This window comes from Triturus cristatus, chromosome 2_1 (assembly GCF_964204655.1).
Source record: "Triturus cristatus chromosome 2_1, aTriCri1.1, whole genome shotgun sequence".
NCBI classification, from domain to species: Eukaryota; Metazoa; Chordata; class Amphibia; order Caudata; family Salamandridae; genus Triturus; species Triturus cristatus.
In genome coordinates, this window is record NC_140581.1 from 267,429,816 (window position 1) to 267,448,131 (window position 18,316).

General features: G+C 46.3%; 1 protein-coding gene across 1 annotated transcript in view; it reads left to right on the forward strand.

Moving 5' to 3' along the window:
- The window catches only part of LOC146864077 (UDP-glycosyltransferase 3A1-like), a 549,505-nt gene that overhangs the window by 19,815 nt on the left and 511,374 nt on the right, over nt 1–18,316 (forward strand). Inside the window, exon 2 of the mRNA XM_085631020.1 lies at nt 11,422–11,523. Within this exon, the coding sequence (XP_085487146.1) occupies nt 11,422–11,523 (102 nt within the window). The remainder of the gene's footprint in view (nt 1–11,421; nt 11,524–18,316) is intronic.

An 18,316-nucleotide genomic window follows, 5' to 3' on the forward strand; every position in this document is an offset into this window, starting at 1 on the left:
GAAAGCCAATTCCTGGTTAGTATTCTGGAGGAAATCATAGCAAGCATGTGTAGGGTTCATTCATTACAGAGCTGCATTTTACGCAATGGGTCTTATTTTTTGTAATAATATTTTATTGGCATTATAAGAAACAAGCATAGTACAAGCAAATAATGCACAAAGAATTCATACATAGCAGTTAGCCCCCCCCCCCACCCCCTTCCCCTTTGAAAATCATCAGAAGGACATTTGCAGGAGTCTGGCTTAATGCAAGGTTGTGGATTAAGGATCTGATTTAAACCTAGGATGATGGCCCAACTTACCGCCATGGGGACAGAGTAAATTACTCTGTTCTGTTCTTAACTTATACAACATATCTCTATCAATATTGAACCTTTCGTAAAAAACAATGAGCAGAAAAGGCCTTGTCACCCTTTCACTAACTTAAATTATGCGGAACTGTGCCCTTTGTTTAAAAACATTAAATGAGAGGAGAGGTGAAGTTATCAGCTTTTATGACACTTTTTAAATTATTTAACCAATTACAAGAACAGAGAATTCAATTCATATGTATTTAAGATTTAAAAAATCTATCAGAGATAATTATGTTACAATGAATTATGGAATGAATACATTTAATTTTATTTGTATATTTCAACATTTATGCCTAAATAAACATTATATATAATTCAAGAAGGGGGACACCTAAAAGGAAAAAACATATTAAAAATGTTTCTTAGGCCATGTGTGTTCTCTATTAAGTGCTAAAGACTGAGGTAATTATCTACGGTTGATTATATTGCTCCAAATATGAATACTGTTTGTTCAATAGAAATCAATTTATGCTGGGCAAAACATTTCTGGGCCCATGAGAGAAGACGTCTGGCAAAGGTTTTTCACATTGCCTCCAAAAGCACAGATTAACTGTAAGGCTCATACATCAAGCTACATCTTCTCATATGTATGATTTATATTTATATATATATATATATATATATATATATATATATATATATATATATATATATATATATATATATATATATATATATATATATATATATTAAGAAAAAAGAGTTGCCTCCAAAGATGAAGCCGCACCACGGCAAGTTGAAACCTTTATTTGCGGAATGCAGGACAAACAAACCATCTGCTCCATAGCAAAAGTCTCGAGCCAAACGCGTTTCGAGCGTCACACCGCTCTTGTTCACTGGCAGGCAGGGGAAAGGCAGTACACGCACCACCTGCGCATTTAAATATCCCGCCCCAGTGGGCGTCTGCGCTAAGCATGCTGGTAGTTGTGGTGCAAATTCAATGTTAATCAATGTTACCCCCAGTGGGTTGCATGCCTCGCCCCCAAATGTTTGCAATATTTACCCAAGTGGGCTGCTTGAAGAAATTTGGGCTGTCATCCTGCCAATACACCATCCACAAAGCGGACTCGCCGTCCCCACAACGTCTTTGATTCTTGTCGTTGAAGGCCCGCTATGATAGCAGTGGGGCTCCCTCGCGGCGGGGCACGCCGCATAACATTAAGAAAAAAGAGGTGCCTCCAAAGATGAAGCCGCACCACGGCAAGTTGAAACCTTTATTTGCGGAATGCAGGACAAACAAACCATCTGCTCCATAGCAAAAGTCTCGAGCCAAACGCGTTTCGAGCGTCACACCGCTCTTGTTCACTGGCAGGCAGGGGAAAGGCAGGACACGCACCACCTGCGCATTTAAATATCCCGCCCCAGTGGGCGTCTGCGCTAAGCATGCTGGTAGTTGTGGTGCAAATTCAATGTTAATCAATGTTACCCCCAGTGGGTTGCATGCCTCGCCCCCAAATGTTTGCAATATGGATGGTGTATTGGCAGGATGACAGTCCAAATTGCTTCAAGCAGCCCACTTGGGTAAATATTGCAAACATTTTGGGGGCGAGGCATGCAACCCACTGGGGGTAACATTGATTAACATTGAATTTGCACCACAACTACCAGCATGCTTAGCGCAGACGCCCACTGGGGCGGGATATTTAAATGCGCAGGTGGTGCGTGTACTGCCTTTCCCCTGCCTGCCAGTGAACAAGAGCGGTGTGACGCTCGAAACGCGTTTGGCTCGAGACTTTTGCTATGGAGCAGATGGTTTGTTTGTCCTGCATTCCGCAAATAAAGGTTTCAACTTGCCGTGGTGCGGCTTCATCTTTGGAGGCAACTCTTTTTTCTTAATGTTATGCGGCGTGCCCCGCCGCGAGGGAGCACCACTGCTATCATAGCGGGCCTTCAACGACAAGAATCAAAGACGTTGTGGGGACGGCGAGTCCGCTTTGTGGATGGTGTATTGGCAGGATGACAGTCCAAATTGCTTCAAGCAGCCCACTTGGGTAAATATTGCAAACATTTTGGGGGCGAGGCATGCAACCCACTGGGGGTAACATTGATTAACATTGAATTTGCACCACAACTACCAGCATGCTTAGCGCAGACGCCCACTGGGGCGGGATATTTAAATGCGCAGGTGGTGCGTGTACTGCCTTTCCCCTGCCTGCCAGTGAACAAGAGCGGTGTGACGCTCGAAACGCGTTTGGCTCGAGACTTTTGCTATGGAGCAGATGGTTTGTTTGTCCTGCATTCCGCAAATAAAGGTTTCAACTTGCCGTGGTGCGGCTTCATCTTTGGAGGCAACTCTTTTTTCTTAATGTTATGCGGCGTGCCCCGCCGCGAGGGAGCCCCACTGCTATCATAGCGGGCCATCAACGACAAGAATCAAAGACTTTGTGGGGACGGCGAGTCCGCTTTGTGGATGGTGTATTGGCAGGATGACAGTCCAAATTGCTTCAAGCAGCCCACTTGGGTAAATATTGCAAACATTTTGGGGGCGAGGCATGCAACCCACTGGGGGTAACATTGATTAACATTGAATTTGCACCACAACTACCAGCATGCTTAGCGCAGACGCCCACTGGGGCGGGATATTTAAATGCGCAGGTGGTGCGTGTACTGCCTTTCCCCTGCCTGCCAGTGAACAAGAGCGGTGTGACGCTCAAAACGCGTTTGGCTCGAGACTTTTGCTATGGAGCAGATGGTTTGTTTGTCCTGCATTCCGCAAATAAAGGTTTCAACTTGCCGTGGTGCGGCTTCATCTTTGGAGGCAACTCTTTTTTCTTAATGTTATGCGGCGTGCCCCGCCGCGAGGGAGCACCACTGCTATCATAGCGGGCCTTCAACGACAAGAATCAAAGACGTTGTGGGGACGGCGAGTCCGCTTTGTGGATGGTGTATTGGCAGGATGACAGTCCAAATTGCTTCAAGCAGCCCACTTGGGTAAATATTGCAAACATTTTGGGGGCGAGGCATGCAACCCACTGGGGGTAACATTGATTAACATTGAATTTGCACCACAACTACCAGCATGCTTAGCGCAGACGCCCACTGGGGCGGGATATTTAAATGCGCAGGTGGTGCGTGTACTGCCTTTCCCCTGCCTGCCAGTGAACAAGAGCGGTGTGACGCTCGAAACGCGTTTGGCTCGAGACTTTTGCTATGGAGCAGATGGTTTGTTTGTCCTGCATTCCGCAAATAAAGGTTTCAACTTGCCGTGGTGCGGCTTCATCTTTGGAGGCAACTCTTTTTTCTTAATATATATATATATATATATATATATATATATATATATATATATATATATATATATATATATATATATATATATATATATATATATATATATTCAATGAAAAAACCATAGGTTTCACACATGTTATAGTTAGCTGGACATTTTACTGATAAAAAACCAATGAAATTCCCCAGTTATAGTTAGTGCAGGCAACTATAACTCACGTGACCGCAATCCTCTGCTGATGCTAATACTGTATTTAGACACTTATTTGCCCATGTCTTCTTCCATTAAATTTTAGCTATACATATATTACAAATATTTTTTTTTCATAAAGACACATATGTCATCAGCAGTGGATTGCGGTCACGTGAGTTATAGTTGCCTGCACTAACTATAACTGGGGAATTTCATTGGTTTTTTTATCAGTAAAATGTCCAGCTAACTATAACATGTGTGAAACCTATGGTTTTTTCATTGAATTTGCAAGGTTTTTTAAATGCTAATTCCTAACTATAACGTGTGTGAAACCTATGGTTTTTTCAGTGAATTTGTACGGTTTTTTAAATGCTAAGTTACTTTACGCCATTCGTGGCGTGCGCGCCCACTTAACGCAGTTCGTTCCGTGCGCCGCTTCCTGGTTTCGACCGATTCGAATGTTTACTAAGATCTAACAGCCAATCAGAATCGCGCTCGCGCACGTCACCGTACGCGTACGGTAAGCGCACCGTAAGCGCACCGTAAGCTGGCTCAGATATATATATTGATTTAAAGGCTATTTTCTCAGAATCTACTGAACAGATTTACACCAAACCTACAAAAGGCACTTCCTTGACCTGTAGACTACCTCTCTGCCAAATTTCAAGGAACTCTGTTCAGCCGTTCGGGCTGTAGCTGTGTCTAAAGGTTCTATGGAAAAATGCATGGGAAAAACGCGTTTTGGGACCCCCCTTTTATCTCAGCCCCCGTTTGACGAATCCCCCCGAGACTTTCAGGGTAGGAGCGGAGCGTAGCGCCCCACCTATTTTGAAAATTTCACGAGGATTCGTCGACCGGCGCCAAAGTTATTCCAAATAGAATGTTGCGGTTTTCCTATGGAAACGTGGTCCTAACTATAACTACCTACTGGCGACCGCCAGTAGGTAATACATAAGTGTGTTTGTGTATGTGTAAATGTTGTTTGAATATATATAATGTCGTTTGAGATGTCATCAGTTATGTCACTGACCATGTCATGAGTGATGTAATAAGTGAGGTCATGAGCAGTACATTGCGGGGGCATAAGTTATAGTTAGCTTAACCTAACGATAACACCCCTGTTTTTTTAAAATTCTATTTCCTAACTGTAACCTGTAACCTTTAAAAATGAGAGTGTGAGTGAGTGCAACAGTGTTTCCATGGGTGTGTGACTGAGTGCATGAGTGTCTCAATGGGTGCGTGACTGTGTGTGTGAGTGTCTGAGTGGGTCTGGGTTTACCTGCATAAGTGTCTCACTGGGTGTGTGAGTGGGTGCGTGAGTGTCTGGCTATGTCTGTGAGTGAGTGCATACGTGTCTGAGTGGATGCACGTGTCTTAGTGAGTGTGTCTGTGAGTGGGTGGGTGTGTCTCTGAGTAGGTCTGTGAGTGGATGTGTGAATGTCTAAGTGGGTCTGTGAGTGAGTGCATGAGCATCGGAGTGGATCTGTGAATGTGTGCGTGAGTCTCCAAGTGGGTCTGTGATTGGGTCTGGGATTGGATATGTGTATCTAACTGGGTGTGAGTGGGTCTGCGAGTGGGTCCTTGAGTCTCTGAGTGGGTCTGTGAGTAGATGCATGAGCCTTTGAGTGGCTCTGTGAGATGGGTGTGTGAGTCTGTAAGTCGTTGCATGAGTCCGAGTAGGTCTGTGAGTGGGTGAGAGAGAGTATGAGTAAGTGGGTGCATGAGTGTCTGACTGGGTCTGTGAGTGGGTGTACGTGTCTCAGTTCATTTGTGAGTGGGTGGTGAGTGACTGAATGGGTCTATGAGTAGCTGTGAGAGTGTCTGAGATGTTCTGTGAGTGGGTGCATGAGTGCCTGAGTGTTGTCTGCTCGTACTCTCCTAGTTGTCTGCCTTCTTCTGCTTGTTTCTGACCTTTATTTTGCTTCTTTCTGTTAGTTTCTGACCTCTATTTTGCCTTTTCTGCTTGTTTCTGTCCTTTATTTTTCCTTTTTTTTAATCGTTTCTGATCTCTATATTGCCTCTTACTGCTCTTTGTTGACCTCTATTGTGCCTCTTTCTGCTAATTTCTGACATCTATCCTTCCTGCTTCTGCTCTTTGTTGACCTCTATTTTGCCTCTTTCTGCCCATTTCTGACCTTTATTTTGCCTCTTTCTGCACATTTCTGACCTCTATTTTGTCTTTCTGCTTGTTTCTCACCTGTATCGTGCCTCTTTCCTCAAATTTCTCACCTTTATTTTGCCTCTTTCTGCGTATTTCTCAAATGTATATTGCCTCTTTCTGCTCATTGCTGACCTTTATTGTGCCTCTTCTACTCTCTTCTGACCTTTATATTCTATTTGTTAATAGGGGATGGAACCATGCGGCCCCCTCCTGCAGCTGATTTTGGTCCTGGTGACCCCACCCCCTCGGGACATTTTGCAATGGGGGTGCTCAAGGCCCCCTCTCCGGACCAATTTCATCCCAGGGACCCCATCCCCTAGGGCCTGGCCTTTTTGCAATGGAGGAGGAGGAACTGCACTGCTTCCCTCCAACAGTCCAATTTTAGCCCCGGAGACCCAATCTCCCGGAGCCTGGCCATGGTTCTCTGGGTTACAGTCTGCATTAGAACCTCCTGAGGGAGCTGGCATTGCTCTCACACACAGTGACCGGCTAAACATGCAGCTAACGGTGTGTGAAAGCAATCTGTTTCCCTGCTCGCATGACAGTGGGCAGGGAATTACATGAAAGCTCCACTTCCAGCAAGCGAGAGCATTTTCACTGCTCTCGCTTGCTGAAAGTGGAGTGTTTGCTGTGAGTTGGCAGGAACGGTTATGTCTCAGAGGTGGGCACCCCAGGACATAGCAGAGGCTGGCTCTGGGGGGTGGAAGTCCCCAGGACCATTCCTGGCTCCAAGAGGGTGGCTGTGCAGCCCCCCTCCTTTGATGTAGGAGGGTCTGTCCAGGGGAGGTGGTGGTCCCTAGGGCCAAGAATGGTCCGGGAGGTGAGGGGCACTCAGCCTCCCTCCAATTTGAAACATAGAATTAGGTTGTGGTCCCCATAGCCCAGGGGGTTCTGTGTTGCCTCCCCATTAAAAGAAACTATCCCTGGGAAGGTGACAGTCCCCAGGCCCTGGGTGGTCTGTGGTGCCCCCTGCAACACAATATAAGCCCTGTGTAGTGGTGGTCCCTGGGGAACAAGGAGGGAGGATCTGTGCGCCCCCTCCAATAAATGTAATTTAAGCCTGAATGCCCCGGAATCTGCTCCCCTCGGGTGCTAAATAATAGAGAAGCACAGAAGCCCATGCACATTTTTGATATTTATATATCAAAAATCCTCGCCCCATACACCTCCTTGATGGAAAGTACTGAGCAAGGACCACAATTTGAGGGCCTGAGTTTCTTTATTGAGATTAGTCGGCCATAACGCATGTCAGCCGATGCCGGCCTTGATCACATGACATCGCTGTGCTCTGAAATCGACTTTTTTAAAGTGACAAGTGCAATACTTTTCATAAACATAGTCAAAAGACTCAGAATGTATCTGGCAGGTCATAATAACTGTATAAATACTGAATTTATTTAGTGCATTTTGCACATGACCCCACCACATACCTGATATTCCTAACATATAAATACTCAAGGTAAGTTGTTAAAATTGCTACAAATGAAAGTGCAATACCATTCTAATCTTATTTGTCCATATTTAAGTGACATTTAGTGCAAATTACAAATAGTGAATAAAGTGACTGTGCGCAAGCAAATCGATCCCCAACCTAGGTTTGCTAATAAAGTGCTTAATGCAAAAAAGTGCTTATCAAAAAAATATATATATCCATAGCAGCAGCAGAGTATAATGCATTAACACCACAAATCAACAATATCTATAGATAATTGTCTTCAGCCTCTCATATCTGTAGTTTTTCATAAAGTGCATGTGGTATATTCATAAAATGAAATGAATTGATGTTCAGGTTTTATAATAGCTAAAGAGCAATATTCCCAGATAAAAACCTGTTCATCTAAAAGCTATTACATAAAGGTGCGACACCTGTTAATACTCTCATCCATATTCATACATTCAAATTTGATCATAAATAAGTATACAGATCTTCACTTGTGTGTAAACTTCCTAGAAGTTTTGTATCTAAATCTAAAATATATCTTGTTTCCAATCTCCTAAGTTTTTCCTCTCGATTCCCTCTTCTTTTATGCATTGAGACAGCATCTGTTAAAAAGTATTTAAAATGCTTTAGATCACTGTTGTGGATTTCTCTAAAATGTCTTGCTACAGGGTAACTAGAATCTTGATTAACGACAGCCCTGGTGTGCTGAAATATTATTTTGTGCTTCTGAAGTTTAGTGTTTCCTACATATTGTAGGCCACACATGCAGTCCAGTATGTATATATCTATTTTGCACGTAAGCTGTTTCTCAATTGTCTGCACTTTGTTACTGAATGATGTTTGATATGTGGTTTTATTGATACCATATCTACAGGCTTTGCACGCCGCACACTTAAAGAAACCCTTCCTTGCCGCTAGCCAATTGCCTGCTTATTTATCTTCTGGGCTACTCCTCACTATGGCATTAGCCATAGATGCTGTCTTTCTATAGGAGATGGATGGTGTTTTGGCAGGAGGTGGCTTATCACTGGATCATCTAAAATGATAGGCCAATTACGTTTTATAATGCCTCTTAACTGTTTCTCTTGTTTTGTGTGTGTTAAAATTAGTCTGGTAGGCTAACTTTCCTGATTACTTTGTACGTCTTTGTCCAAGTCTACCTCTTTTGTATTTTTCACAAGTAGTTCCGACCTTGCCCACGATCTAGATTTAGCAATGGCTGCATCTATAGTTTTCAATTGGTAGCCCCTTGCAAGAAATCTCTCTTTGCTTTCTTGTTGTTTTATGGCCAGATCTACAGCATCACTGCATGTCCTCCTTATCCTTAACATTTCCCCATAAGGGATGCTAGATGTATCAGATGTGCAGGATGTGAGCTCGTTGCAGGCAATACCGAGTTTCCTGCGGTTTCTTTTCGATGCAAGGTAGTTGTGATCTTATTGTTACAAATATGAACTTGGACATCTAAGAAGGTAACCGCCTCAGGACTAATGGTAGCTGTGAAATTCAAATTGATGTTGTTTAAATTAATTTGTGAAACAAATTCCAATGCACTTTGTTCAGACCCATGCCGGATTACAAATAGATCATCGATAAATCTAAGCCAGGTTATCACATTATTTTGAAGTACGTAGCGAAATTGCTGCTTGAGGACCAGTTCCTCCCACCAGCCCATATGTAAACAAGCTTAGCTGGGAGAGAAGCTGGCCCCCATTGCCACCCCTTAAACCTGTTGATATATAAATGAGCGACCCCCCTTCCTGAGCCAATAATGCCCCTGGGGACGCCATTCCCCAGGGCCAGCTCGCTAGCTATATATCAGGGGTCCCATCCCCCAGACATAGCATTTTCTCTGCCCGCACCGGTGTGAGCAAGGAAACCTGTGTTTATGCCCGCTTTTTTAATCTCTTGCCATACCAGAGCAAACAGAAAGTCTCCTCACAGCGGGCAGGAGCTTTAAAAATGCTCCCGCTAGCAGGAGATGTTTCCTGGGGGAGAGGCTGCATGCGCCACTGCCATATTTTGTTAGATTTGGCTCCGGGGGTGGGCTCCCCTGGGCCTATAATGGGGTGGGGACAGGGGCCCCCCTTTGGAAAAAAAGTCCCGGGTGAATGGACCCCAGGGCCTAATAAGGCTTGTGAGGGGGGACCCTTGGCCCCCTTTCCCTTGGAAATTCATAGGACCCTGGGGGTTGCGGTCCCCAGGGCGTTATGAGGCTTGGGGAGGGGAGCCACGCAGACCCCTATCCTTTAAAGAGATATAGCTCTTGCAAATGGGGTCCCCATGGCCTCTTAAAACTCTGGGAGGGGGGCCCTGCAGCCTCTTCTCCTTAAAAAAACACGGCTCTGGGATGGATGGGACTCCCCAGGGCCTTTTAAAGGCTTGGGGGGGGAGGGGGTTGCAGGTCCCCCTGCCCTAAAAATAAACCAGCCCTGGAGGATGGAGTTCCTAGGGCCTAATGAGGCTCAGGGAGGGGGGTCACTTGGTCGCCCTCCCCTTTAAAAAGGAGGCCCCTAGGGATGGGGTACCAAGGGCCTAATGAGGCTTGGGAGGTCGGCCGCTCGGTCTCTTTCCCCTTGAAAGTATATAGGGTCCTGGGGATGGGTTCCAAAGTGCCCAATGAGGCTCGAGGAATGGGGGCATGTAGCCACTCCCCTATAAAAGAGATGTAGACCTAAGGGATTGGGTCCATAGGGCCTTTTAAAGGATCAGGGGGCGGGCACTTGGTCCCCCTTCCCTTTAAAAAACATAAGGTACTCGGGTATGGGTTCCCCAGGGCCTAATAAGGTTTGGGCAGGGGGGCTACTTTGCCCCCTTCTCCTTTAAAAAAAAAAAACGACCTGGGGGATGGGATCCCCAGGCCTAATACGGCTTGGGAGGGGGGGTTCACTTGGCCCCCCTTTAAACATATAAGTCCCTGTGCAGGGTTTGCTGCAGGCCCTGTGACCAACTCATCGCTACACATGGCCAAAGGGGGATTAGCTTTACGTATGGTAATAAAATATTACTTAATGTTAAAAAAACTCTAGAAATTCATAGAAAAAACTGAAGCTTTTATTGATGATGTCTCATATTGACAGATCCATGAAGGAGCCGAGGTGGATGAACTTTTGTTTAAAGGTTTGGGTAGATTCTGCAAATGGTGCCAAAGTTATTATTTGAAAAAAACGTTCTTTGTACGGAAACTCTGACCCAACTATACAGTGGTGACTGCAACTGTGTAATATAGTGGGAGACACCATGAAACTACCTTTCCAAGAGTATGATACTACTTTACATAACGAGAAAGCTTGCTCTAAAACTTTGCTACAAAGTGTTAGATTTCTATAAATTATAGGCACGGGAATGCTGCAAAGTCTTGGTGTTTTGAGGCAGCGGCACTCTAGATAATTCTCACAATTTCCACATTAAAATAATGTGTTATAAATAAACAACAAACTTCTCCAGCAACACAAAGGTGATTCTCCAGTGAAAGTCATTTGCATTCAGTTAAGATTGGTGACACAACATCCTCATTCTATTGGCCAAAAGTTGCAAAGTGATTATGGCTCAGAACATGGTTTCGTTCTAGCACAAGGGATTTATTGCATAGTAGTGTTTGCAGAATTGACCATGAATATGCGCATTATACTGTATTTCAGTAATCAGGAATAACAGGTTTTGCCATATTGGAAACTAGAGAGTTACACAAATGTATAAACCAAGAAATATTACAGACGTTTTTGATCCTTTTTAAGCTGTTAATGTGGCGAACCATCTTCAGGACAAATTATTGAAATAGTATCCAAAACCCTGGAGTACAATAGACTCCCACTGGCCTAAGGCACACAAAATACTTAATGGTGTTCAATAAATGCATGATTAGAAATAAATAAAAACATTTATATAGTTGCAGAGCAATTGAATGCGTGTCCACTAAATTTCTGAAATGACAAAGTCCTTTGGAAGCTATGTGTACATAAAATGAAGTAAACATTTTATCTGCAGTCAGTATGTATTACAAGTAGCTAATATCTCAATCTGTTTTGTAACCTGCATCATTTAGGAGGAAGCCATTACCTTCTGATGAGTGAGATTTCGCATGTTCTTCAAGAGAGCGGTCATGAAGTCACAATGCTGCTGCATTCTGGAAACATCAATATCGCAGGTAAATGAATTCTCTTTGAGGATGGATCGCGCATTTTACTGCTAATGTGTCAAAATGCATACATAATGAAAAGTATTGTGTCTTCCAGTATGACAGTCATCTTTCCAGGATTCATTTGTTTATTCCCATGCGGAGACAGAATTTAAAAAGGTTGAATATTAATTTTGTGTATGTATTTCAGGACAGGTATATGCTGTGGCTTGTAAACTTATCAACTAGATTTGTGTGTTATGAAATCACACCAATGTTATATCTTAGTGATGCCTCATCAAAACCCCATACATATCCTGTGTTAGGCCTATGCCTTAAATTTGAGGTGGCCAAATTCAATGAATATCACAATATGCTCTTTTGGTTCTTGTATACTGCTTATATGCCATCGTTGGGGATTGAATTTGGCTCTTTTTTTGTGGCTTGTCTTGGTACAAAGTGTTTACAATAACGTTAAGCCTGATTCATATTTTTTTGTGTGTTATGTCCAACACCGAATGGCATGCCCCTTGTTCTACAGAGCAGAGGTGATAACGTTGACCACTGCTCAGTTCCTTGTGCCTGGCTGCACTTCGTGTGTAGATGGCACCTTAAATCAGTAAAGTGTTTGTTAATTGTTGCACAACGTTGCACTGCCACATATTTAGCCTACGGTGCTGTGTTAGTTGTAATGAATATCAAAGACTCACAAAGATTCTTGTTGCTGCGAGTTGACTAGGTTAATGTCGTAGAAAGGACTGGCCGATTGGTGAGGGAGCAGCATGTCAAGATGGCAGCTGCAATTTAACTTGACTCCGAGTCCAGGTCTCCCTTTCTTCATCTGTAGGAATCCCATTGGTGGATGTAAACATGAACGCTGCATTTGCTGGAAGACAACAGTTCTATGGTGCACCTGGGAATCCTACTCCTGTCACTGAGAAGCCGGGAGGCAGAAGAACGAATTGGCACTGAGGTGGAGCAGACTCCTTCGTTGGTGGAGACCAGACCAGGCCGCTCTCTGTGGATCAGAACCCCTACCAGCCAGATTCCCTGCACCGCTGTGAGAAGCTGTGGCTTTGCACCAAATGGAACTTGGGCTTTGACCTTCAGCGGCACTTGAGGGCCCATTCCATAAGACACCTCCACTCCTGTACTGGCAGGACTGCCCATGTGAAGCCCTGAATCCGGTGTAGGATCAAGCCACCCGCCTGAGATGAGGTGCGCTAGTATCGGATGCATCCGCCTTTCCCCTTTTTACTCCTCTTGTGGGATCTGGGAGAGGATGTAGCCTTATGGCTAGAGCGGTTGACCTCGAAGCTGGGGAACCGGGTTCAAGTCTCGGCAATGACGATCAACATCCTGTGATTCTGAGCAACTCACTTAATCTCCACGTGCCTAACAAAAATTAAAGTGTCCCTCTGTAATGAAAATGTTGCTCATGTAAAGCGCTCTGATACCTGATATCTTCGGTTCGCGCTATATAAAACTCTAAAAAAGAGAACAACAAATCTAAGCCTTACCTTTAGTCCTGCATGACTCCGAGGGACTAGCAGCCATTGAACATGGCAGAAAGAGCCTGATACAACAGAACCCTGTTACCCCCTTGGAGGACTCCTGGTGCTACTGTGGGTGGGCACCACAATACCGGCTTAGTTATCCCACATTGCAATAGGACTGCTGCTGAGGGCAGATCCCCCACCCACTGTTTATTTTTCACTCCCTCCTCTTCTCTACATTGGATTTTTTTTTTGGGGGGGGGGGACAGTTTTATATATCACAAACTTGACTGGAGGGTGTCAGAGCGCTTTAAAGGAGCACCAGTTATGTTACAGATGGACACATTCATTTTTGGTTGGCATGAGATTAAGTGATGTGCCCAGAATCACAGGATGTTAGCGTCCCTGCCAAGACTCAAACACCCCAACTTTAAAGTCGACCGTTGGTGGCCGTGTGTCCTCAACGCAGTAGTGATATCAAACCAGTGCATCCTGTATCACCAAGCCAGAGCTCTTAGGCCACCGATGTTTATGGCATGTGGCGATCAGACCCTTTTATTTTATTTTTTTAATATTTTTATTTGCATTTCAACACAAAACATAATAAGCATGTCACATTAAATCGTCCACGACCTTCTACCCCACCACCACCCGCCGCCCACCTCCCCCAGCATAGCGCAAAACATGTCAATGCATTGATATAGAAGAACTCACCATCGCGTAGGAAATTAGCTGCATCCAAGTCCCTCCCATATGCAATAAGGCTGCCAGAATAACCCTCTCTACCCCCTCAGAGCCCCCCCATCCAGGCCATAATAACGTCGCCATTTCCCCCATACTCTGGAAAATTTCTTCGAGCAGCCTGTGGCTTTGTAAGTAACTCTTTCAGCCGCCATATATATGTCCATCCCCCTCCTCCATTCGTCAAGCTTCGGGGGGTTCGGGGCTCCCCATTCCCGTGCCACATCCCTCTTGGCCACCACTAATGCTAATGTCAGGAAGATGAGATGGGGTCGAGTCAGATCTACATCGTTCGTTATCCCCAGTAAAACTAATTTGGGCTCCAGGGGTAAGGACCCTTCAAGTATTTCCCCGAGTTCTCTCATTATCCTGGCCCAGTAACTTTGGGGGACCCCACACTCCCAGATGGTGTGGTAAAAGTTGCCCTCGGCATGTCCACACCGCAAACAGTTAGGGTCAGTGGCCCGCTCCATCCGGTGTAAGCGGAGTCGATCATAATAGACTCTGTGGAGGATCTTGAATTGGATGAGTCGGAGTCAAGATTTTATTGCCACTTCCCTAGGGTGCATCAGGGCAGTTTCCCAATCAAGTGTGTCCATCTCCCCTAGATTCGATTCCCACAAACTCTTCAGTTTCACCAGTCCGTCCGGCATATCGTTAAGTAGGGTTTTATAAGTCAAGGAAACTAGCTTGGTCTGAACCTGGTCCTGTAGTAGGCGGCCCTCCAGCGGAGCATACTCCGGCAAGGGGTCCGACAGCGCCTCTTCTGCCTGCCAAGCGTGCCGTATTTGCGCATACTTTAGTAACTGAGAGAAGTGCAAGCCGTACTCTGCCCTTAATTCCTGGAAGAACTTCAAGGCTCCCCGGCGCTGGAGGTCACCCAGCACGGAAATGCCAATATCGTCCCACCGTCGGAAGCCTTTCAGTTTATGTAATTCCCGTAACCATGCACATTTCCAGATTGGGGCTTGTCTCGACGGTTTGTGCCACCATCCAATTCGTCTTGTCGCCCTGTCCCAGAGCTCTACAGTCACCCTTGTTGCCGATAATAGTGCTGCCTTCCCCTTCCCTCCATATATATAGTGCAGGCATGTACGACGGTCTAATTTCACCCTTTCCAATCTATACGTGGGGTGATCCACCGGGGCATGTAACCAGTCATTTATTGGTGCGAGATGTTCCGCCCGGTAGTATGCCTCCACGTTGGGGAGCGAAATCCCTCCATTATACTGGTTTATCTGTAGGGTCTCCAGCGCTATCCTAGGCTGTTTCCCCAACCAAAGCAACCCTCTTAGGCCCTCATTTATTTCTTGAAACACCTGACGCGACAGGGGGAAATACTCGTTTTGTAGTGCATAGAGGAACCGCAGTAGAGTTATCATTTTATACATCGCCGCCCACCCTAGCATTGTGAGTGGGAGGGTCTTCCATCTGCACACATCCTCCTTAAAGTTCAGTAGAACCCGTTGGATGTTTTTCGTATATGAGACAGAACTACAACTTGTTATGTAAATTCCTAAATATACAAACCCTTCAGTTGTGACCCGTAATGCCTCGGGTATAGTCCGCCCCAGGTCTCCCTCCCCGGGATTGTACAGGACCGATTTATGCCAATTTATAGTATAGCCTGAGCGTGACCCATAGTGGTCTAGCAGAGAAAATAGGCGCGGTATCGAGACCTCTGGAGATGTAACATACAGCAGGATGTCATCCGCGTACAGCGAGATCTTCTCTTCATATCCCTCACCTTGGTGAATTTTAAACCCAGCTATCTGACTATCCTGCCGTATTTCACATGCCAGCACTTCTATGGTGAGGGCGAATAGTAGCGGAGATAGGGGACATCCCTGACGGGTCCCTCTTTGTATGGGGAAGTCCTTAGAAAGGAAACCATTAACTTTAACCCTCGCTCGTGGGTCCGTGTAAAGAAGTGTAATCCACTTCATAAACTTCGGACCAAATCCAAACTTTATCAGCACGCTATCTAGGAAGGGCCAATGCACCGCGTCAACCGCTTTTTCAGCGTCTAGGGAGAGAAACACATGGGGCTCCTCACGCGCACACACCTCCATCAACCAGTTGTGTGTCCTCCGCAGGTTGTGTCTAGTCGCCCTATCTGGCAAAAAACCCGTTTGATCTAAATGAATCAGGCCTGAAACCACCTTTCGAAGTCGGAGGGCCAGGATCGTCGCTAAGAGTTTCACCTCTACATTCAATAACGATATAGGACGGTATGATGAGCACACCTCCGACGGTTTGCCCTGCTTATAGATAGGTACTATCGTAGCCATGCGGAGATCTGGCGGGAGCATCCCTTCCTCCAACGCCCCGTTGAATAGCGCCAATATATGCGTGGTGAGGAGGTCCGCCGTTCTTTTAAAGAATTCCGCTGGGAACCCGTTGGGGCCAGAAGATTTCCCCGGGCACAGCTTAGCAATCGCTTCCCGTACCTCTGCTGCAGTAATCTCTGCCTCCAGGCTCTCTCGCTCCTCCACGTCTAGACTGGGGGTCTCAACCTCCTCTAAATACTGACTGATCTCGGCCGTCGTGCCTAGGTCTCTAGCCCCATAAAATTCCTCATAATAATCTGCAAATGTCTGCGCTATCTGAGCGTTGGTTCTACTAGGCCGGCCGTCTGCACCCATCACCTGATCAACCCACCTCGCCTCCTGTTCTCTGCGACTCAGCCATGCCAGCAGTTTCCCTGATTTATCCCCCATGTCGTATAATCTATGCTGAGTTGCCAGTGCCTGCGTCCTGGCCTCGTTACTCGTCATGTCCTTATACGGCTTCTGGGCGTCCAGCACTCGGCGGAGCGCGGGTGCCCCCCTCCGCCCATGACATGTTGCTGTTCCAGTTCCAGAATACGCATGTCCCTAATACCCCCCTGTTGACTTCTCCTGTCCTCAGCTAACCTATTTTGTATTTTATCGCGGAGGACCGCCTTCATGGCCTCCCAGATCGTTGCTCCCGACTCCACGGAGCCCAAATTGTCTGCCAGATAGACTTTCACGTCCGCCCTGAATCCCCGTAACAGGTCCTTATTCTGTAGATCCCATGCAGCCAGTCTCCACCTCCCAGCCTTTGCCCCGAGTCTCAGTCCCAACATCACCAACAGCGGCGAGTGGTCTGATATGCCACGTGCTAGGAATTCCGCTCGGCTCATCACGTCCAGCGCATGGCGGGGTAGGAAGACGTAATCCAATCTGGAGTACACCTTGTGCGCCCCTGAGAAATAAGAGTACACCCTAGTCTCTGGGTGAAGCCATCTCCAGTCGTCCATCAGCCCTACCGTATCAATAAATCGTGCTAGAGGGGAGTGCACCGAGGGGGCTAGTCGTTCCCCGGACCTGTCCAATGTGGGGTGCATCACGACGTTAAAATCTCCACCCACCACGTGCTGTGAGTCCGGCGTGTTCAGAATGATGTCAGTCACCCGTGCAAGGGTTCTTACCTGTAGCCTAGGGGGCGCATACACTGACACCACCGTCATCTTCTGGCGTCTCCATGTCCCCGTCACTCCGACATATGTACCTTGTGGGTCCGACCAGGTGTCTGTAACTATGAAAGGGGGGGATTTCCTCACTAGCATGGCCACCCCTCTGGATCCTGACGTGTACCCTGCATGTGCCAGTACCTTGTACGCCCCTCTAGCCAAGAATCTGCATTGTGTCCCCTGTAGATGTGTTTCCTGCAGCAGTACTATATCAGGGGCCCTCCGTTTAACTAAGGCCATGACCAGTCCCCTCTTTATCTTTGTACCCAGTCCATTTACATTCCAGGTGAGGATTTTGACCGATCTATCATCTTGTTCCCCTGTCCCGGGGTCGCCCATCCTTTCAGAAGACATCAAACTGGGTCAGGACATGTCCCGGCAGGTCCCCTGTGTAGGGCCTATAAGTGTTGTGGACCTTTCCATCTGCGGCATGCTTAGAAACAAGAACCAGAACCTCAAACCCCCCCCACCCTCTGAACCATCCCGCCCTTCCCCAACCCCACAACTAGCGCACCCCAAGAATTCCTCCAGCCACTGCCAGGCCTCTTCTGGGGAATTAAAAAAATAGGACTTTTCCTTGTAAATCACTTTCAGCTTTGAGCGGAATAACAGCATATATTGTATTTGAAGTGCTCTCAGCTTGGCTTTAACTGAGTCAAAGAACCGCCGTTGCTTTTGTACCTCCTGGCTGTAATCCGGGAAAATCATAATATGCGCGTTCTCGTGTCGGATGACCCCAAGTTTCCGAGCTTCTCGTAGTATCATGTCGCGGTCCAAAAAGTTCAGGAAGCGAGCAATGACTGGCCTCGGCCGTGCCCCAACTGGCGGTCTCGCCATCAGTGCTCTATGCGCCCTCTCAATTACAAAGCAAGTGGAGAATTTATCTTTTGGGAATGTGCGTAACAGCCATGAGTGAAGAAACTCCGCCATATTTGGTCCCTCAATTCCTTCCCTAAAGCCTACAAAACGGAGGTTGTTACATCTTGCCCTATTTTCGGCATTGTCCACCTTCCATAGGAGTTGCTTATGAGAGGCTGTGAGATCCACTAGGTCTTTCTTCAGGACCTGCACAGTGTCCTCCGCCTCCCCC